This window comes from Camelus dromedarius, chromosome 31 (assembly GCF_036321535.1).
Source record: "Camelus dromedarius isolate mCamDro1 chromosome 31, mCamDro1.pat, whole genome shotgun sequence".
Lineage (NCBI taxonomy): Eukaryota > Metazoa > Chordata > Mammalia > Artiodactyla > Camelidae > Camelus > Camelus dromedarius.
In genome coordinates, this window is record NC_087466.1 from 17,992,270 (window position 1) to 18,015,250 (window position 22,981).

Here is a 22,981-nt window from a genome sequence, read left to right on the forward strand (position 1 = left end):
ATATGTAGATAATTATTGAAGCATGGGGACTCAATACACTAATATCTAGTTTTCAATATATTTCAAATTGAATTATTTAAAGTAAACCGTAGACATCCTTTCTTCCATAAATGCTTTAGTATGTTTTATTACTTTCTCATATACTATTTGTATTACTTATTACTGTTTGTGTTCCCTCATTGGAATGTCAGCTCCATAAGAACATGAATTTTGTTCCGCTATATTCTTATTGTCTAGAACAATTTGTGGCACTGAGTAGGTGCATAATAGATATATGTTGAATGAATGTACAGTGAAGAACCAGAAGATGGGAGGCAAAATCAATTAACAATGAATGTGTTATGATTTATTACATTCATATGGTGTTTCAGGATTTATAAAGCATTTTTACATATAATTAAGTGATGAGGCAAATGACTCATGCTTCTCATTCATCCATTATCAGATATTTATTAAACACCTACTATGTGCCAGACATGGAACACAGAATTGTGAATAAGATTGAAAAGATTTCTGTTTTCTGAGTTGCCAGTCATCCAATTGGGTGTAGGATTGTCAGGAATGGGAAGAAGCATACCACACTCTTCCCCCTTTCATGAAACAAGTTTTACAGAGATAAGAAAAGTTAACTAATAACAACAGATTTAAATATAGTGAAAAAAGAGGTATTCAAGGCAGAGAGGTCATTAGTTATCGAATGAATTGTCCAAACTATAATTTTCATTCAGAGAATCAAGGGGTTAGAAGAAAGAAATTATTTTTTTTAGGAAAACGTATAGTAATTTCAACTAAAAATGTTTCTTGAGTGTATGAGTGTTGGCTTATTCCAGGTCCAGCGGATATGTGACTTTGCAACAAAATATCAATCTAGATATGAACCTGACTATATTTTGCATTTACAGTGCAGTATGGAGAAGGTAAAGTAAAAAGTATTAATTCATTATTTTTTTTTTGGTCCTAAAATCTTACTGACATCATTATTTCTGGCTATTATTATTAATCATTTTATTTCAGGATTATTCTTGAAAGTAAAAGAGAGGGGGGTGGTCAAGAGAATAAGAACACCAACCACAGACTGGGAGAAAATATTTGCAAAACATGTATCTGATAAAGGACTGCTATCCACAATACACAAAGAATCCTGAAAACTCAATAATAAGAACACGAACACCTTGACTAAAAAATGGGCAAAAGCTCTGCAGATACCTCACCAAAGAAGATACACAGATGGCAAATGGGCATATGAGAAGCTCAATTTTATTTATCACTAGGGAATGGCGAATAAAAACCACAATAACACTACAAACATAAGAGGACATCTAAAACTCAGCCTAGCCTTTATTCACTCTGAGCTAGTGAGTCATTTCACAGGGTACAAATACGCCTCTTTGCACCCAGGGCGTCTATCCAAACCGTGAAGCCCGACTCCCACAGGTACGCACAACACCTGAGAAGAGGGGGCGTGGCATTTTCAGCCTAGTGCTCAAGCGCTGCTGTAGAAGCAGTTAGGACTGTCCCTGGCGCCTGATTAAAAATTTTAACTCCAGCTTTTGGAGTCTTTTCTTCACCTGCACTCTACTATCATATTAATTTTTATTTATGATAAATGTTAATACATTTTTTAATTTCTGAGAGACATAAATTCCTCTGACTCGTTTCAATTGAACATGTACTCATCCTGAGGTGTCTCTTCTTCCCAGCTCATTGTGAGCCCTCAATAAAGTTTGCAGCTTAGAATGATGACATAACTTTTGCTAAAAACAAAAAAACCCAAAGCCAAATTGTTTCGCCTTACGGGGGATGGATTGTAGGGGTAGGGCACGGGGAGGCGCTGAGAGTTTTTTTTTTCCCCCCTCAGGCATTTCAGTAGTTGCCTATCATCCTGGGGGCGGCGCCGCGTGTGGACCTGATGGACCCCGGCGAGGCCGCCATTTTGGAGTCTTCTCCGAGGAGCTTCAGCCGGCTTTTCGCGCTGTTGCCGCAGCTCCCCGCGGCTTTGCTGGGCAGAATGAACGTGATAGACCATGTGCGAGACATGGCGGCCGCGGGGCTGCACTCCAACGTGCGGCTCCTCAGCAGCTTGTTACTTACAATGAGTAATAACAACCCGTGAGTTGAGGCGGGGAGCGGCCTGGGGATGAGGAGAAAGCGGCGCCGGTTTGGGAGAGGGGGTGAGGGGAACCTGGGGACTGGCGGGAAGGAGCGGCCGCGGGCCTCAAGCTGAAGTTCCGGGGTCAGCGAGGGCCTCGTCCGGCGGAGCCGACTTCGGAACGCCCATTGAGCTCACTGGGCCCCCGCGTTGTGCCGGGCGCCGGCATGAGTTCCCTGCGGGGGATGCGGCGAGCGGCGGCCTGGAGAAGTGGAAGGCGGAGGCTCTGAGGACGACCCTGGCGAGGGTTTCCGGAAAGTTGGGAGCAGAGGTTTTCCTGAGGCACCTGTCGCCAGGCATAGAGATTGTTCCATTTCTGGGCTGAGTCCTCCCTGCTCGGTTCTTTCCCGAAGGACGTTTTCTTGCTCGCTGAGGCTCAAAGAAGCCCAGTCCCCTGGTTTTAGACCTTCGTCCCACACCTGGGTTGAAGTATTTTCCCCCCTTGAGTGTTTTAGTCGGATTCACTTTCTCGGCCCCGCAGTCTCTGACAGCGGGAGACTTACTTGGTGGATGGGAGTGGCGCTTTTTAAGGACTCGCCGTGCCCCTTTCACGTTTTCAGAGCTGCCGTTGACCTAGTCTTATTACGGATGAAGCATAGGGCTATCTCTAGGCTTGCGTGGCTGTCGCCCCTCTGCTTTAATTTCTCCATTGTTCTTAAATTAAAATTCCTTCTCACCGCCTATGAGGCCAAACATCTTTCTCCCCGACTCTATAGCATTTATTTTGCTCACTGTACTCCAGCTTCCATGGCTGTTCTGTTAGTTAAACACACCAACCTCGTTCTCACCTCAGGGCTTTTGCACTTGCTGCTCTGCTTGGAGTCCTCGTCTCAGAGCTGCCTCCTCATTTAGGTTTCAGCTCAGATATCCCTCCTAGAGAACTCTTCTCTGGCCATCAGAATTGTCCCTTACCATCACCATTCTGTCCCTTTACCCTGTTTATAGTATGCATCACTTTTTTAACTGAGATTTAATTGACATGTATTAGTCTCAGATGTACAATAATCATTTGAATTTTGTGTGTATTGTGAATGACCATAGTAAGTCTAGTTAACAGCTATCACCACACATAGTGAAATTTTTTTCGTTTTCTTGTGATGAGAACTTTTAAGATCTATATTCTGTATCACTCAACACCTGGTGAAATCAACACTGCGTTTGTGCAGTAAGCACTCAGACGTTTATTGAATGTGCTAGGGAAGTGCAGGAAACCTCAGGAAGGCGAAATACCATGTTCAAGTTCATACATCTAGTAAGTGGAGGAGCTGCCATGTCTGGATTTTGGTCTTTCTGAACTAAAGTCTCCATTCTGACCCACCACAGTGTACTGTGTCTAAATGGCATTATAAATGAATCTTCTACTAAGGGTGGACCCATGTGTTTGGCCTGTTCTAGAAGCTGCCTGGGTCAGAAAGGAAAGGCCCCTTAAGTGCATTGCAGCTGCTTTCTATTTCATTTCCATTAGTGTGCTTTTGGACCTCACCACGTGAGACCCATCATTTCACCACCATCCACTTTAGTGTTGACAGTGAGGAGCCCTGGTCTGTGTCAGCCTTCTGTGTTTATTCTGGAGCCTTTCACCTGGTTCTGAGTGATTGTCAAAGCATACAGTGTTTCCCAGTGGGAATCTATGCACCAGTTAGTTACTATTGTTTCTCAAAGATGTTACAGGATAGTTAGAAGCAGTTTGATTGTCTGATTAGGCTTAGCCCATGCTTCTTCGTGTTAGATTAAACTGCCAGGTTCCTAGTTTCAGGAGGTGTTTAAATTCTGACCTTTATCGTTTATATTTTAAAATTTCTTACTAAATTGCCAATACACAACATTAAAAAAAATCAAACAGTACTGAAGAGGTATGCAGATAAGTGTCTGTTCCTGAGTTGTGTCCCTCACTCCACCAGTTCCCTTCTCCAGGGGCAACAACTTAACAGTTTTTCATGAACTGTTTCAGAGATAACTTGAGCATTCATAAGTAGCATTCATATGCTGCAATATGTAAAAATACCTGAATGCTTTCTCTGTAGTATTTCTTTCAAATCAAGTATTTTCTTTTAAATCTTTATTTCTCACTAAATACACAGTCTCAGTTGAAAGAGATCTTAATGTCTGGACTGTTCATTCACTCTTTGCTTTCTTTGGTAACTGTATCCAGTGCTTAGCCTTCCTATCCTTTTTAAAAAGATTTTTAAAAAATTAAAATTCACATACCATCAAATTCACCCTCTTAAAGAATACATTTCTGTGGTTTAAAGTATATTCACAGAGTTGTATGGCCATCACCACGGTCTATTCCAAAATGTTTTCATTACCCAAGAAAGAAACCCCAAGTCTATTAGTAGTCACTCCCCAATCCCACTTTCCCCAGCCCCAGGCAACCACTGGTCTAGGGTACCTATTATTGAGTGTCCTTTGTCTGTTGAGAATTTAACAGTCTGCAGAATTCTTTGACTATTCTTTCATTTTAAGTGGATGTAGCTTTTCCCTGTCAAAGAAAAACATGTAAACTCTAACTGGGGAAGGGATGGGATTAGAGATTAAAAATGAGTTTCCCATTAAGAATGGTGGCCAGTTCTAGGCAGTTATAACACTTGTGAGCAATATTCAAGGTTAAAGAAAAAGTTCTGAAATATATTGGTTCCTTTACGCTGCCATTTAAACCCCTGAGACTCAAGGAAACAAAAATTCTAGTGCTAGTAAAGTTTACTTTTATTAAAAAAAAAATTCATCTAATAACGCTAATCCTCTTTCATTCTGTCCCACTCTGTCCCATTGGCTTATCCTGTTCTATTCATACTTCAGTATTTGAGTATTCCCATTTTCTTCAGTATTTGAAGAGTTTTTGGTTCTGTCCAAACCTCTTTTTGTTCGGCACTTAGCTAAAAGGGATTCAGAGTAGTGAGTTTCTCTTATCCAGGTTCTTTAACCCTTCTTTGATGATATTCGTTAATATTAGTTAAGTTGTGTTTTGTGTTACCCTAAAAAGTCGTGTTTAATATGAGTATGGATATATATCCAACCCTTAAATTCAGAGGGTTAGAGAAGGGGAGGAAAAGAGGTACAGTTAACCCTTGAATTTGGGGTGGGGGCTAGGGGCAAAAATCCACTTATGGCTAATAGTTGGCCCTCTGTATATGCATTTCCTGCATATTTGCAGGTGCGCATCCACAGATTCAACTGAGGATGGTGTAGTACTGCAGTATGTTTTACTGGAAAAAATCTCCATATAGGTGGACCCTTGTTCAAACCTGGGTTCAAGGGTCAACTGTATTGCATTTCTCTTTGTATATCTCTGTATTACTGAATTTGATTTAGAGGTATCATTGCTTTTATAGTAAATAAAGGAAAACATTTAAACAGAACAGTTTTAAGGCAATTTTCTACATATGTTGACGATATTAGCATGAAGTACAACTCATGTCTCATTTTAGGGACTAGCACTTAAGGTACATTGACTTTTTTGTAAACTGTCATTACGTAAGGTTCTGTACTAGTCTTATGTAGACACTAAGGAGGGTGTTCTTTGTAACATTTCAGAATAACCCATGTAGGGGGTGTACTTTCTTTGTTTTCTAGTGAGTTATTCTCCCCATCTCAGAAGTACCAGCTTTTGGTGTATCATGCAGATTCTCTGTTTCATGATAAGGAATATCGGAATGCTGTGAGTAAGTACACCATGGCTTTGCAGCAGAAGAAAGCTCTAAGTAAAACTTCAAAAGTGAGACCTTCAACTGGAAATTCTGCATCCACTCCACAAAGTCAGGTAATTAGAGATAGACGTGTGATGTGTTTTTGTTTTGTTTTTGTTTTGAGAGCAAGAGAGGTTCATGGAATTTAAAAGACCACTGATTAGATGTAGACTAAAAGTAACTTTAAAGGGGAGCTGACTGGAGAACCAGAGATGAAAAACCACTTAGATGCAAGAATGCATTCAACCAAGCATTAAGGACTAAAAGCAAAATTCACTTTGTAAATGAATCTAAAAATAGAATTAAATGTGAATTATCTGGACTCTAACCAGAGTAATGCATTGTTCCTCCCTTTTATACAAACACCTCAAAATCTAAAGTGCTTTTTTTTTTTAATGAAGGTACTTGGGATTGAACCCAGGATCTCATGAATGGAAAGCTTGCACTCTACCGCTGAACTATACCCACTCCCCTAGAGTGTTTTTATAATTTTAATGAAAGTACACTTTTAAAATGTAACTCAGTTCTTGGGACTGTGATTACCTGGGGAAATTTATATAAAATAATCTTACGAATATCCTGCCAGATAATTAGTTAAGTAAATGAAGCGGAGAGAACTCTGATTTCTGCATCATCCCATTGCTAGACATTAACCCTTAATAGTAGGTTCACAAAGGTTTACAGGGTAGATAAATAACTAAGGGTGCTTAGTGAAGCATTGTTTATAACGGTAAGAAACTGGAAGCAAAAGTTTTCATCAGTAGGGTCTAGTTAAATTATAGAATAGCCTTAAGAGGGAATGAGTTGGAAATGTTGAAGAAAGGAAATACAAGATAGAGGTGTGTGCTCATTTGGAAAGAACTGTTATGTATTAGTAAAGAAAATAAGGTTTGAAGCAGTGCATTCAATATTTTTGTTTAAAGGGGGTAGTTTGTAGATACATATGTATGTCTAAAATATATGTGGATAATATGTGAAAGATTGTGCGTGTGTGTGTGAAGGAAATAAATTTAATGGAAAGCTTAAGGGAGAGGGGAACTTTTACTTTTCAGTTTGAACCTGTCTTTAGATTTAAATTATACATATGCAACTTATATTTAAAAGGAATGTCAGTAGAATTAACTGGGAGTGAAATTGTAAGTCATGTATTGTTATGTAAGTTATGTATTTTTCCACATTAAAAAAAGATGTAAATTAATGTAGTTGCTTTTTTTGAAAACCTGCAGCTTTTCATCTTGTGTTATTTCTCTTTATGTAAAACCTTTATTTTTTATTATTAAAGAGCTGATTGCCAGGATTTTCCTCTGTTTTCCAACACTAAATGGGAGTCATGTGTATTATGATCCACATAGGCTCATTCTTAGAAGCAGTTAACTTTTTTTGAGCATTCAGTATGCCATGCACCATACTAAATCTTTCACGTGAATTAAACACATTTAATCTTTAAAGAATTTTTTAAAAATTGAAATACAATTCACAACATACAGTTCACAGTTCAGCGAGTTTTAGGAAAGTCAAGAAAATTTTGCAACCATCACCACTGTCTAATTCCAGAATAGTTTCATCACCCTTGAAAAACCTTGTGCCCATTACATCCTCAGCTCCTGAGAATCACTAATCTTTCTGCCTCGATTTGTCTGTTCTGGGTGGAATTGTACAGTATGTGGCCTTTTGTGGCTGGCTTCTTTTACTTAGCATAATGTTTTCAAGGTTGATCCATGTTACAGCATGAATCAGTTCTTTTTTCCTTTTTATTGTGGAATAATGTTCCGTTGTATGGAAGTGCCATCTTTTATCTGTTAATTAGTTGATGTGCATTTGGGTTATTTCCAAAAGACTTTTTGTTTGTTGATGCTGCTGTGAACATTTGTGTGCAGAATTTTGTGTGGATATATATTTTCAGTTCTCTTGGCTGTATACGTAGAAGCAGAATTGTTGGATCATATGGTAACTATGTTTAACATACTACTGAAGTAATATTTTGAAGAGATGTTTTCATTTCCTCTTAGTGTCTTCCATCTGAAATTGAAGTAAAATACAAAATGGCTGAATGTTATACAATGCTAAAACAAGATAAAGATGCCATTGCTATACTTGATGGGATCCCTTCAAGACAAAGAACTCCCAAAGTAAGTTGAATTAATAATTTGTTACATATTTTTCTTTTCCCCAGTCCTTCCAGCCCTCTTCCTCCGTGTTTTCTCCGTGCATTAGGGAGTCCATCTGAACGTTTCACCCTTGTCTCCAGTTCTCACTTTTCCCCCTGTTCTTTCCGTTCAGAGATAGAAGAGTAACTTTCTTATGAGAACGTGAAAATTCGGCTGATGAAAATGGTAGCTGAAGAATATAAATGTTTATTCTTTGGTGTTTCTTGTTGTAGGAAATATTATTTGCAGTACACTTCCAGGTGGCAACAATACTTTTTAAGAACCTCATTTTTTTGCATTCTCTAGGTATACCCATTTGATAATGTGTATTAATCTGTTCATTTTCAGAATCAAGACTACAACATCTGTTTGTACTTATTTGTGTGTAGAATTGTATTTGTATTGGTTTAGCAACATATTATAGTGTATAGAACACCTTCAACTGAAATGAAAAGATCTGGTGTTTTGTCTGAGTTTAGGGCATACAAGCTGTGTGCAGTGTGAAGTTGGGCAAGTTATCAATCTGGCTTTACCGTGTTTTTTCTTACTTATAAAATGAGGATACTACTACTTTCTCTGTTATAAATTAAGTTCATGAATGTGAGAATACTTTCTAAAGTATTCTATGAGGAGTACTATATTGTGCATCTTTGATTACAGTCTTTTTTTGAAGTTCAGTTTAGAAAAACAAAAATCTCTGCTCTTAGGATTGAATTCACATCAGTATTTAGTATTCTAACACATACTCTCATGTCACCTGCCTTCCTCATTTCATTGAAAAGCTGTTCTGTGAAACTTGTACTTAACAATAAGGAATTTTATATATATGATACCTGTGTACATTTTCTTTCCCTTAAAAGAAAAGAAATCTAAGCAGTAGGGACTTGGTGTGTTTATTAGTTAGTGTGTTTTTCACCCAGTGTTGCTGAATTTTAAAAGTAACCAATCAGACTTGATGAGAACGTGTTTAAGCATCTGCTCATGTTGAGGATTTACATTTACATTTTTAAAATTAAGCTATTTCCTCAGTATGTTTTATGGTGGTAGCTGTTATTAAAAACATCTGTAAGTACGTTACAGACTAATTTGTTTCATAATAAACTGGATGCTATATACTAACTTACGTTCTGGTATGCTACGAAAGTCTTGTCCCAAGAGTAACTTTTTGTGCATATGAAGAATGTCTTCTTTTAGAAAATGTCATTTGCTTATAAACTTTGAATGGTACCTATTCCTTACCTGATTGGAAATGTACTGTGTTTTCCTCCTTGATGACTTGAGGGAGTTTGGGGACATTTTTTGAAAATGATTAATGACGAAGAAGCTTTGTGGTATCCAACATTTTGGCGTTTACAGCCATCATTTTAGGAGGGGCTAGAGAAGTCCACATTTGTTAGGAGTACATATCCTTCATTCTGTAGAGCTATTGTAGCCAGGAGCAAACAAAGATGTGTGCTCAAACATAAACATATAATATTTACAGTTTTTCTTTCTTGTCCGTTAGGGAGTTAACTGGCTTCTCAGTCTGTGTAAAGGACAAGGAAGTGAGTCAAAATACGTCTAAATGAACGTCTGTTAATGTATGGTAAACACCACCACACATTCCTTCACATTTTAAAGGAAAATTCCAGTGTAAGATTATTATATCTTGGAAAATCTCCAACTTTTAACAGTAAACATACCAACAAACAATTTCTCACTCAGTTTTTAAAAAAATGACTGCTTGTGTTTGTAACTGGCAGAACACAGCTTTATGATGTACCCAAGTAAGGATCTATTAAAAAATTGACTTTCTTACTAGGTAGTACTCAAAACTCACTCTTTCAAAGTGTTAGGTAGTTTAAAGGGAATTTTAATATTTGTTGAGACAGGTGGTTAGTCAGTCACGGTTTGTTAATAACAAGCAGTCAAGAGAGAATCTTAAATTTGCCTTTTATTCTTCTAAAGTATTGATACCAGTACTGGAGTTTTCCTTTAAGTATCTTTTTTTTGCATTTCAACATAGCCTAAAATGGAAAAAATCTGAGGCCAAATAAAAAGTAGTTTTTATTTCTACTATTTCATTATTTCATTGTTTGAATCAGTATGGATTAATGCCATACTAGATTGTTTTATATACTATAAGTTCGTAGTTGGAACAGATGTTCTTCATCTTCAGAGTCACTCTTTTGAGTAAATACCTGGCATACCAAGCTACAGATAATTGAAGAGATTGGGGATTGACTTTTTTCTTTTGTGCCCTCACGTTGACTACTTCCTTAGGTTAATGATCTGGCAAACATTATGTTGCATTTAAGATTTATTAATTTTAAATTGGAATATTGTGTTTTTCTCTTTGTACCATTGAGATAATTAATCCCTTCCCTGTAACTTCTACAATCTTTGGAACTTTTAAGTTTTCTCAAATTTCCCCTATTGTGTTTTTAGGAAGGGTTATTTTAATAGTTTTACTGAGTTATATATTTGAATTGTGCTAAAAGCGCATTTCCTGGATTTAAATAGTGTAACTAGTCTCTGGATCATTGTTGCCTCTAGAGATTAGTTAGTTTGACTTTCGTAGCATGACTTTGATGAGTCAGACAGTACCTATGGGTCAAAACTTTAAGCACTAGAAAGGCTAGAGTCAAGCTGCTAGACTACATGTCAGAGAGAAGCCAAGTATTTTACTTCTGTATCTGTCATTTCCTTTTTTGGGGAAAATTCGTCTGATATTTTTTAAGAAGCTATGTTAAGAATTCCTTACTTTCTTATGCCTTGATATTAATTACATTTAAAATATGTGAACTTAAAATATAAAAAACAAGTAAATAATAAAGTAATGTAAATAAGCACTTCTAGGGTAGTTCATCTTCTGTCTTAAGATCAATAAAGGATCAAGGTAATTAGAATTCTGTAACATTTCTCAAATGAATGTTACTTCGTTTCCAGAGGCAGCATCTTTGGTCCAGATATTATTGGACCTTTTGGTTGGGTAAGTGAGAGGAATTCGACTTTCCTCTTAGAAATGGGAGGACATAGGAGAAGCAAAGGTAGTAATTTTGTCTTTGGTTTGAAGAATGGGGTTGGACTTTGTTTATTTCCACAGGGCTGTGGGTAGATTTTCTGGTAAAAAGTAGAGTAGCTGAAAATAAAAATCAGGACTTATTGATGGTGAGTTTTTTTTTTTTTTTTCAACGTACACTTACCATACTGTCTGTTTTTATTACAGATAAACATGATGCTGGCAAATCTGTATAAGAAGGCTGGTCAGGAGCGCCCTTCAGTCACCAGCTATAAGGAAGTACTGAGGCAGTGCCCATTAGCCCTTGATGCCATTCTAGGTATAGGTCGCTCTCTGCCTGTTTTCGTAGAGTGTTGACTGACTCTAAGATAATAGCTCTCAATCTTGGCTGTATATTAGGATAACTTTACTTTTTAAAAGTTGCCTATGCCTCTCACCTCCAGAGAGTGAGTCAGTAGATTACTGTTGTCATGAATTCTTTCACTGATCAAGAAATACTGTAGTTCTGTCATATGCATCTTGCTTAGACTAGGGAAAGAGTTGCCTTACAGCCTAGGGAAAGGGTGACCTGTTGCTTCCTGCATCATAGAAAAAGGATGCTATGCCTCACCTTCTTTCTTCTGCTTTCCATTGGATTAGGTTTGCTGTCGCTTTCTGTAAAAGGTGCAGAAGTGGCATCAATGACGATGAATGTGATCCAGACTGTGCCTAACTTGGATTGGCTCTCTGTGTGGATCAAAGCGTATGCTTTTGTGCACACTGGTGACAACTCAAGAGCAATCAATACCATCTGGTGAGAGCCACAAAGTTAATTCAATATTCTTGGGGCCCTTTCTTTGCTTGAAGGTCTGATGTATCTAAATTAACAAAACAAAAATGAGATGCTTATCTCATGGTGTTACAGCCAGTTGTCCTTGGGCTTTGTTAGTCTCTTAATATACTGAGGTCCCAAATGTAATAATCTCTTTTGAGGACCTGCTAAACATAAATTTGAACTGAGTTCAGCTCTGAACTTGCAAAAGTAGTAACCCTTGCAAAACAGATTGCCATGGTGTGTCATTCTTGAACCTAGAAGAAACATCTGTTTGGATGCCCCAGAAGCATGGTTTATTGCAGCATCTGAGCTGAGTTGCCTCAGGACTGGGATTTTCTTTCTAGTCAGGTAAAGTCCAGGGACAAAAGAGTACAGTTTGTGTTGTGTAAAGTCATTTGGTTGACATTACATTTAGTGCCATGTAGTGTATGTTGTCCTCTGAAAAACTGTAACCAGAAAGTTCTTTCTAGGTGATAAGAGAGATATTTGCTTTATTCTGATATAGAAAAAATACTATTTATAACTTTATTGTATCATACTTTGTATAACTTGTTTTAAGTTATAATCTCAGAAAAAGAAAATCTAGTAAAGTGGTTTGTTTAGAAGTTTTTTTTGTGTGTGAAGAACTTCATACATAACACAAAATACCCAAATGCTCATCACCCAGATTCAACAACTGAGAGGATTTACAATAGATTTTAAGGTTCAATATTTAATATCTTAAAGTTCACTAGAGAAAAAGTCCTTATTGAGAGATAACGTGGACCTGCTGGGAAGCTTAGCAGACCTGTACTTCAGAGCTGGAGACAATAAAAACTCTGTCCTCAAGTTTGAACAGGCACAGATGTTGGATCCTTATCTGATAAAGGGTAAGTAATTCTTGGGGCAGGGTGGAAGTGGCTGCAGAGGGGCAAGTCAGAAGATAGGGAGAAAATGAGGCATGATCTTCTGATAGCATTTTTCATAGAAATATTCTATAAAATTTATTGCAGTAGCATTTTACCTTTTTTTTAGCTCCTGACACATGTGTCTAACACTTGGGTAATTCCATTTTGAGCAGTTGTTTTTGCTTGCATTCAAGTGTCATCTCCCCACAGATCATTATTTGGCTTTTTTTCTTTGGGGAGGGATCATAGCCCCTCCTTATGATTTATAAATTTATGATGTGCCTGACTGAGAATTTGGATGGCATCCCCAGAACCATAATATCCTTTTAGGGAATTTAGCTTTACTGTGTCCTTAAATATAGTTAAAAAGGAGTAAGTGACCAGATATTAAGAAAGGGATAAGGTGACTAGAGAAAGTAATTAGAAGTGAACAACAAAAAATCCTTTATCTAAAAGATGATTGCTGCTGAAGGGGCGTAAACCACAAGGACTCCCAGAGGATGGCTGTCGTTGACTGGTAGTGAAGGATATGTGCTTAGGAATAGTGGTGGGAAATAAGGTCGGGTAGACAGGCAAGTCTGCTTGTATAGGCCCAAAAAAGGCCATGAGAAAAATATGGCCTTGTGACAATAAACAGTTTTGTAGACTCTTAAGCCACAAGAATGAGAGAGCAGGGAGGGGAACTTCACAAGCATGTGGATGAAGAAGCAGATCCAGAAAGATGCATTTGTTTGCCCAGGGTCTCTCTCCTGCCCAGTGCTTCTTTCTTTCTTTCTTCCTTTCTTCCTTTCCTTTCTTCCTTTCTTTTTTGGTGGGGGAAGGGGGAGTTAATTAGGTCTATTTATTCACTTTCGGAGGAGATACTGAGGATTGAACCCAGGACCTTGTGCATGCTAAGCATGTGCTCTACCACGTGAGCTATACCCTTCCCACCCCCACAGTGCTTATTTCTCTTCCCCAAACTCCCATAGTCTTAATGAAAATGGTGTTTTAGAAGTACTAGTCTGGCAGTAGTCAGCAACTTGAATTTGCTCAGATCTGATTCCAGGGGCCAGCAGGGAGTGTTGTAGTAATCTGGGTTTGAGAGACATTTTCCTGCAAATCTGAAGGACTAGCAAGGAATGGAGGGGAATGGTGGTAAGAGATGGGTGACAGTGAACATGGAGCCGTTTTTATAGATCATGAGTGAGACTAAAGCGGGAAGTGGGGTGGAGGGCAGGGGGATGATCTTAAATGAACTAGACTCCGGAAGAAACTGGATACTTTTTGTGGAATAGGCTAATTTTTTCTGAGACTAACTGGCATATTAAATGTGTACTCCTGACTATGCCTAGACCTCTTGGAAGAGAGAATTTATTTGGTGCCTTTTTTTGGGCCTTTTCTGGTTATGAGTTAGGATGGCTGTCTTACCACACCACAGGATGTAGGGCCAGATAGTTCCTGAAAATAACAAGCTTTCAAGTTGGGAGGTAGGTCCTCTCTCTCCTTTGCTTTTTTCCCCTTTGGATGCGTTTTCTCTTTTAATAGTCATTCTGTAGGAAACAGAATGCTGGTGGGAGGAGCTCATGATAGCAGAAAGCAGACCCTGCAGGAGCTGGGGCCTCAGTGTGTGGGCTCCAGTGCTGCTTCTTTATAAAGGACCCTTGGTGCTTTGTTTGCTTCTTCCTTTGTAGGAATGGATGTATATGGCTACCTCCTGGCACGAGAAGGGCGGCTGGAGGATGTGGAGAACCTTGGCTGCCGCCTTTTTAATATTTCTGATCAACATGCAGAACCCTGGGTGGTTTCTGGGTATGTTTATGCATTCATTTCTCTTCCCAGTTTTCAGTAGATTTCTTTAGGAAATTGTGGTTCCTCCTAAGTAGAATATAGGTTGAAATCACTGGTTTAAGGGTAATCAGACTTGGATTCAAATCATGGGTCTCTTTGCAACTTTGGAGGCATTATTAACCTCTCTGTTTTCTCACTTGGAAAATGAAAATTAAAAACCCTGCCTTGTGGGGTAGGTATTAACTGAGATTGTGAATGCATCATGCTCAGCACTGGACCTGCTTGCGGGAGTCAGTCAGTCCTGAGCAGGCCAGGAGCTGTGCTGCTGTGTTACTGCCCTGGCTTTACAAATTCTCTGAACGTCTCTCATCTGATAACATATTCAGATCATTTTTTATAATTTTTCCCTTTCCATATCAAGAGTTCCCCTTTAAAAATATTCAGTAGATTTTTTGTTCTGTTTTTTCACTAATATCTTAGGCTAAAGTTATAAGTGGTTTGTAGTAAGGATCATGTAGAATGCCTTCTCTTTGGTTTTCCTTCTCTTTTACTTTTGGTTGAAGTTTCTTTACAGTCTTCTTTCAGATAACATTTGGTTGTTTTCTCCTCCAGGTGTCATAGCTTCTATAGTAAACGCTACTCCCGAGCCCTCTATTTAGGAGCCAAGGCCATTCAGCTGAACAGTAATAGTGTTCAAGCTTTGCTACTTAAGGGAGCAGCACTTAGGAACATGGGCAGAGTCCAGGAAGCAATAATCCACTTTCGGGAGGCTATACGTCTTGCACCTTGTCGCTTAGATTGTTATGAAGGTAAGATGAAAAAATAGATGAATAATGTGAATCTGTAAGTGTGGCGACAGCACTCAGATGGAAGGTTTTCTTGGGCTAGCAGTTCCCAAACTTTGTTGAGATTGGAGTCCTCTGGGAGAACTTCTGAAAATCCTGATGCCAGGTCAATCCAGTATCATTTAAGCCAGAATATTGGGGGTTGGGATATGGGTGTCAGTATTTTTTTTTAAGATCACAGGTAATACCAGTGTGCAGAAATGTTTGGGAACCACAGCATTAGATATCCTAAATTCATTTTAGGGCTTTCAGTGGACTTGTCACTCCATACTTTCAGAATCTATTTTTCTTGTTCTTTTTTTCCCGTGATTTTTGGTAAGGGTGGGGTGGTTTTTTTGTCCTTTATTGTTTTATTTTGTTTTGTTTCTCAAACATGGCCCACTCATTAATGTTACTCTCTCTGCTGGCATTGTGCTAGATTACTTGGTTATGTCTTTATTCCTTTTTTAACAGTTGCCTTACTTTGGGCCAGAAGTATTATTCATTGGATAACTCCATATCCATATGACAGTGTTCATTGTGGGAACTGGTCAGTTCATTGTGACCTCCAGATTGGGCATGATCAGGGTCAGACTTTGTTTCGTTATGTACTATTTTAAGTTCATGTGAACTGACCCTAGGAGTTCAAAGCTCTGCCAGCTTCAGCAACATTTGGTGACTCTGTCACAGATGTTAAAATAGATCTTACAAGATGCAGTTCCTCCAAAGCATATTTTTACAAGAATTTAAAAATAAACCCAGGAGTCTAGAAATGATTTGCTCTTAACAGGAAGGTGAGTTCAAATTTGAGAAAACTTGAAAGTTGAGGGAAAGAACAAATCTGCTTTGATAGCCAGAGAACTATGCCAGTTGTGGATTTGTTCTTAAACTGCAGCAAACCAAGCTTTTGGTTTCAGATTAAATTCTTGATCCTGAAACTGTAGCTTCCCTAGACTCTCAGCTGCTTTTATCAGGCTAACTCCTGTCTGCTGCGTGCCTGTTTCACAAGAGCCCAGGAATGCAGTTGAAGAAGTCCATCACCACAGTGAGTGCTTGGACGCAGGGTGGTTAGAATTGTTCCCCAGTTAGCCTATGAGGCTTTATGGGCTGCCATCACTCAAGCTACAGTTTGGAGATTTGGATCGGAGTGACTGGTTATGCCCTCTTAGTGCTTCTTGCAGCCTTCAGCTGAGCTTCCTTTACTGGTGAGGACCCTGAGTTAGTGAGGTGCATTCTTAACATTTCCCTCTGAAGTTCCAGTGGGGCTTTAGCAGGAAAATAAAGTTATGCAATAAGTAATTGCAAAGAGCCATATTCTGAATCCAATATACTACCCTTAGGAGTTAGGTAATTTCTGGTTAAGTAACCATAGTGTGTGGTAGAATGTGCACAAGAGTTATAAATGCTGCTAGGGTGGAGGAGTATGCCGAGAAAATCTGCCAGGGAGTGTGTGGGTTTGGGGTTTAAGCTGTTTTTTTTGTTTTGATGAGTGCTTTGTACCAAAAAGTACTTCCTCTGTTCCCCTTGACTTCTTGGCATGAAGAGTTGAGTTGACTCTTCTTAAAGTGTCGCCATGGAGCATCTTCCCGTAGGTATGAAAAGAGGCAGGAGCTGTTGGTCTCAGTATATTTGGTCCATCTAGTTCAAGGAAGCCATCAGCAAATGTCTTTTGAGATAATTTCTATGTTTCAATTGTATAAGTCTGCCTTTCTTCTTAGGTTGTTCCCTAGGTCCTTTAGTTGTGAGATCTGGACATTCACTTTAGACTGTAGGACCCTTCCCCCTGCCCCGCCACCTTAAAGGTAGGACTAAAGGGGACTGAGCACAGCTGGAAATTAACAGCTTGTTAAGAGGCAGTGAAACCTTGGGTTTTGTTGGAAACCTCAACTTTGGTGGTTTCAGTTAATGAAAAGTGTCACCCTTGTTCCTCTAACACTCAGCTAGGCTGCCTCCATGCTATGGTTTACTTATGCATATTTCCTTCACTTAATGAAGGTGCCTTTGCAGTGCAGGCTTTTTCCACATCCATCAAGTGCTCTGGGGAAGAGTACTTCTTAGTTATTCCGTCAACATACCCTCCAGTCTGATCTCACTGTCAGTTTTCCCCTGGCCTGCCCTTTGAAACTTGGAAGGTTTGCAGTTTGGAAGTCTTGTCAGAGTGGAAACATGACTGGGAATGGTAATGTGGTTGAACTTTCTGTGTTACATTTTTTCAGGTCTCATCGAATGTTACTTAGCCTCCAACAGCATTCGTGAAGCAATGGTGATGGCTAACAATGTTTACAAAACTCTAGGAGCAAATGCACAGACCCTTACCCTTTTAGCCACCGTTTGTCTTGAAGACCCAGTGACACAGGAGAAAGCCAAAACTTTATTAGATAAAGCCCTGACCCAAAGGCCGGATTACATTAAGGCTGTGGTGAAAAAAGCAGAACTACTTAGTAAGTGTATCTTGTTTTTTTCCGAGTTTGTCATCGTTAATTGTGTAAAACCTAATCTCAATTAAATTACTCAGTTCCAGCTGGTTACAGATGACCAGACAGGTGTGTGCTTTTGCAGCAGGTCTGAGCCCGTGTGAATTGGTTTATATTTAGCACAGCCAGATGTAGTTGGCTTAGACCTGCATGGATTGGCAGTGACTGAGTTTTATGGAGTGGCTCAAATCAGCTATACTTGGTTACTACCTATTCAGCTCACTTTGTCCTGAACTAGTTTGGGCTGAATATAACTGATTTTAGCCAATTTGCATTGTTTTGACCCATATAGATTCTCCTATGACTTCCCTTTTAGCTTGGTTTTTTTAAGTCCTGTTTTATGATGAACTGAATTTGGGCCACTTTGGCAAATAAAATGCACTTTGGCTTTTCATTTGAACTTAGGTTAAGAGTATATTTTTAAAAATCAGAACTCCAACTACAGATTTCCTAATGGAATAGAAATTCAGTGAGCTTGTTCTCACTTCCTGCCACACCACTGTTCTCTTAACATCTATAAGTAGATGTCGGATTATGGTCATTATTGTGGTTTTGTGTATATGACTTGATATGGGAATATATTTTCAAAATGTTGTGTAAGTAGGAAAATGCGGGTCTTTTTCTTTTCAGGCAGAGAACAGAAATACGAAGATGGAATTGCTTTGCTGAGGAATGCTCTAGCTAATCAAAGTGACTGTGTCCTGCATCGGATCCTAGGAGATTTCCTTGTAGCTGTCAATGAGTATCAGGAAGCAATGGACCAGTATAGTATAGCACTAAGGTAGGCACTTAGCCTCCCGCGGTGGGGAAGGTCGATGAGGGGTAGGAGGCAGGAGACAATGTAACAGGAGTTCTGGAAACACAAGCTTTGTGCCCACGGTTGAAAACAGAGTAATAGTAGTAATGGTAGAAGAGCTGTTTGTGAATTTATGACTTCTAAAAATTTTTTCTTAAGGTATCTTAACATTAAAGAACTCTCACTCAAACCAGCCACACCACTATAACATCTGTTTTCATTTGTGTAGATCATCTTCCTGGCCTTCCTGGTCAACACATATACATATTTTTATAGGGTTAATATGTAGTATATATTTTATATTCTGCTTTTTCAAATCAAAATATTGTAAGTACTTTCCCATGTTTCTATCTACTGTAGTAGTTAAGAACTTAAGCTCTGAAGAATACTACCTTTACCACCTGTTATCTTGGGCAAGTTACTAACAAATTTCCTTGTCTATATCTATCTACCTTATTAGGTATTAAGTGATTAAATAAGGATTAAATGATTATTTCATGTAAAGCTCTTAGCACTGTGCCTGGTACATAGTAAATACTAAATAAATAGTGGTATTCTTACTGCTTAATACAGAAGTGATTTCTTTGAGGGTTGTCTGTGTGTCTATAAAGTTATGGGGGAGCCCTGTCTTTAATCGAGTCTGATCACATCCATTTATTTGTTCAGCAATTGAGCACCACTCATGTGCCTGGCATCTCAGTAACCACTGGGGATGCTGCGATTCCGGGAGCTCTCCGTCTCAGACTTGCAGACTGATTGATACCACGTGCTAAGTGCTTTCATAGCAGTCTCTAGAAGGCAAGGTGGGAGTGCAGAGGGTGGGGTGCCCTGGGTGTGGGTGAGAGCTGTATGGAAGGTTTCAGAGAAGAGGAGATGTTACAAAATCAACCTACAGTTATATAAGTAGGAACAGGATTCCAGCATGGGTTTCATCTGCTTTTTGGGAAGCCCAGAAGCAAATGAGAAATAAAATAGCAGACTTTCATTAGGGACAAAATTTGCTAGAGATTGGACACTGGCTGGCCTAGGTGTTGGTCACAACAGGCAAGAGGAGAGAATGTTTAGGAGCCAAGTAAATAAAATGTTCTGGAACACCTGAACTCTGAGGCTTTTTGGCACATGTAATGACTCTCAGCTGCTGAAGTTGAATCCCCAGGTAGGGATAGCTTTGGGTCCTGGGGTCTAACCTAGGAGTTGACAAATCTGTTCCATGGTAGGCATGATGATTTTGGTTGACTACTTAAGTGTTGATATGTTTAATTGTATCATAAGAACATGGAACAATTTTACTCACAGAAAAATAAGTATTTTTTGTAACCTTGTAGCTTAAAAAACCCAATATTGTTAAGAAATTACAGTTGAAATTTTCTGTTAATGATTGCTTGCTACTTTTTCATTGTGTTATTTAATATCTTCCTCTAGCAGAATGCTAGGGGTGAAAAGTGTGAAAAGGTTTAAGAAATACATGGAGAAAACTCAAATTGAGAATTCTAAAACTTAGGACAAGATGCCTTTTTTCACTTCTAGTGGTGGATTCCCTCAGTCCTGCCTATGGAGCTGGAGTTGTTTGGAGAGGCCGGGCATTAGCAGTTTCTCTGTGACTGGGTGGTCATTTCACTGCCGTGCCAGGGAGATGACACATCAGCCAGCAAGAAGCAAGGCAGAGATTCAGGCCTCTCCTTTGTTTTGTTGTCCCCTAGTTTGGACCCCAATGACCAGAAGTCTCTAGAGGGGATGCAGAAGATGGAGAAGGAGGAGAGTCCTACGGATGCCACTCAGGAGGAGGATGTGGACGACATGGAAGGGAGTGGGGAAGAAGGGGACCTGGAGGGCAGCGACAGTGAGGCGGCCCAGTGGGCTGACCAGGAGCAGTGGTTCGGCATGCAGTGAGGCAGGCAGCAGCTCCGTGGCCACACTGGCCTGCCCTGCTCTGAGCACTTCCATGGACTGAAGGAACCTGTAGGAGCCCGCTCTCTGGGAGGACCATGATTCAGCATGTGATTGCAGCAGGGGTCTCTGCCCCTTGCTCCGTATTACTAGTAGCGACTTCATTTTTAAAAACTGAGCCTGACCAACCTTCCATATATCTCCATCCTCCCCTGCTCCAGCCAGGGAGGACCAAGTGAGCACTCAGAGAGGCCCGTGGATGTGTCGGGGCTTCTGGGGCAGAGTGCTTTTTCTAGAACGAATTTCTAAATCTGAAAGCTCGAGGAATAGACAGTGTTTTTGTCTGTGATGTTGTGGATGGGTTTAAAAGAGTGACCTGTTACCCAGAGCAAGAGTGTCATCTCCCAACAGCAGCATGGGCTGGCCCTTTCAGAGAGGCTTTCCTCTTCCAGAAATCATCATCCTGGGTTGTCCAAACTTTCCCAGTAACCTGCTTCCTTCTGCAATGTTAGTAATGCCTTAAGCTGACAGTTGCTATTTTGCAGAACAATTTTCCTATTTGCTAATCTAGTAACTTGCCTATGAGCCTGGCCTGGATCTGAGAAATAAGTGTGACCTAGAGCATGAACAAAGGCCGCACCTGGGGTAATTAACTAATAAAACTGTTTTTTGTACAGTAATGGTGTTGGGTTGATCAGAATGGAAGCCTTTATGGATTCTTTTTTTGGTCTCTTATTTACAGTGCATTGATTGGGCCCTAGAATTATTTGCCATAAATAGACTTCCTTTCTTCCCAGAATGCTGGGAGCCTGGAGGACTCCCAAATGGGAACCTCAGGTGATAAGCTGTTTCATCCATTTGCATTTTCAATTGGTGAATTCCCCAGGGAGAGTCCTTGGCCAGATTTTAGACTGATTCTGACCATCTCTGTCAGGGGTGCTAAAGTTGGTGTCTGGTTTTAGTATTCTATTATGGGGTCAGCAGGGGAGCTCATTCTCTGGCTTGGATACCGGGAGACTTTACCCAACCTCTCCTCCTTGTTTAAGACGCAGTACTTTTGATTATATAGTTAATTTGGAGGTGAAGGTGGTGGGAGTGGTACAGCTAACCCCAAATTCTCATTGAAACAAAATTAGTGAAAAGTACAAAATGTGAATTTGACATAAATGGAAAGTTCTGTCCTAAAATAAAAACAGAAGTGTGCAGTAGTTTAGGAGCTTAGAACATCAGATAACTACGATTTAAAATGGACAAAAAGTTACTGTTAATTCAGTATGAGAACCAAAGCCTGGGCAGCATCGTTTTTGGTGGAGCAGTTCCTAACGAGCCCAGCAGGCAGTGGGAGTCATGCCAGGGAAACCTGCAGCCCAGAGAAGACACTGCTCATTGACTTTAGTGCTCACTGCAGGATGCAGCCTCATGTCCCTCCTCAGCTCGCCTCTGAGCAGCCTTTTTCAGTCAGTGCTCTGGGAGAAAAGGTGAAACCTCCTCCTCTTCTCTGGGAAGAAGCCCAGCCCCACCCTCCTTATCTTGTTTCTGCATGTCTGGCTCACCACCATAACCCCTGAGATTCCCTCGGGGTCAAGCTGTGCCTTGGAGCCCAAGCCTGTGTGTCGCGTTCCATCAGCACCCTCATCCTCCCCTTTCATCTCTGCCAGGACCCCCTGGATCAGTCTGGCCTGTCCATCCCAGACCCCTCCATCCCAGCAACACCCTGCACTGGATTCCTCAGGTCCCTTGCACCTGCAGCATTTCCACCTTGGCAGTCTTGGAATGACAGCTGGGTTGAAAGAGGCAACTGAAACTATCTTTCTAGAGTACCTGACGTAGGACTGAAAACACTCTTGGTCCACCTGAAAGACCCTGCCACCATCACTTGAACCTCATGAGGGTGGGGAGCTCCAGGAATTGGGGGCAGAATCAGGCTTTCCAGCTCTGGCTGTCCCACTGAGCTCCCTGCCAGGAGACCAAGCAGCCTGATGAGGGATGGCCTTCCAGGTGTCTGCAGTCACCACAGGTACTTTCTGCTGTCTGGAGTTTCACGCAGCCAGTCTGGGGATGTTTTAACTGATTCCTGTCATTCCCCCACTCTCTTCCAGTGTTTGAATTATAGGTTTGGAGTCAGTGGGTTGGGTTCCAAAACTCAGCTCACTTGTCAGAGCTGTGGGTCAGGGGCCAGGTAGTTAGTCTCCAGCGTCTGGGCTCCCTCTTCTACCTCTGGGCTGAGCACTGAATAATCCCGTGAGTAGTTCGCCATGGTCCCCGTTGTGAACATTGTCATCCCCAGGGTAATGGTGATGCCAGACTGTCCATTCTTCCCTGGGGGACTGTGGGAACTGATGATATCACTGAAGCCTTTTTGCTCTTTTCTCCTGGCGGTCCCTCTGCTGATCAGGGAGGCAAGGTCCTAAGGAAGGATATTTCCTTCCCTCCAGCTTGGGCCTTCACATTCTGCTTCTGAACCCCTGCTGTGCGCCAGGGACCTGGCAGTTGTGGTCCCTACAGAGCTAATGTCAGGAGCTCTCCTTGCCAGCTTTACTTTGGAG

At 40.3% G+C, this 22,981-nt stretch overlaps 1 protein-coding gene across 2 annotated transcripts; it reads left to right on the top strand.

The window, feature by feature from the left end:
- Nucleotides 1–1,908: 1,908 nt before the first annotated feature.
- On the top strand, nucleotides 1,909–21,115 carry ANAPC7 (anaphase promoting complex subunit 7). Of its 2 annotated transcripts, none has more exons than XM_010995873.3 (11): nucleotides 1,909–2,109; nucleotides 5,723–5,909; nucleotides 7,845–7,964; nucleotides 11,191–11,302; nucleotides 11,623–11,776; nucleotides 12,524–12,666; nucleotides 14,358–14,475; nucleotides 15,067–15,263; nucleotides 17,495–17,719; nucleotides 18,383–18,533; nucleotides 20,249–21,115. In XM_010995873.3, exons 1-11 carry the CDS (start codon nucleotides 1,910–1,912, stop codon nucleotides 20,436–20,438), a joined length of 1,797 nt encoding a protein of 598 aa, XP_010994175.1. In that variant the 5' UTR covers nucleotide 1,909; the 3' UTR covers nucleotides 20,439–21,115. The 2 variants fall into 2 exon arrangements, with proteins under 2 accessions (XP_010994175.1, XP_031298540.1); XM_031442680.2 differs by having other exon boundaries at nucleotides 1,982–2,109; nucleotides 5,698–5,909.
- The last annotated feature ends 1,866 nt before the right edge of the window (nucleotides 21,116–22,981 follow it).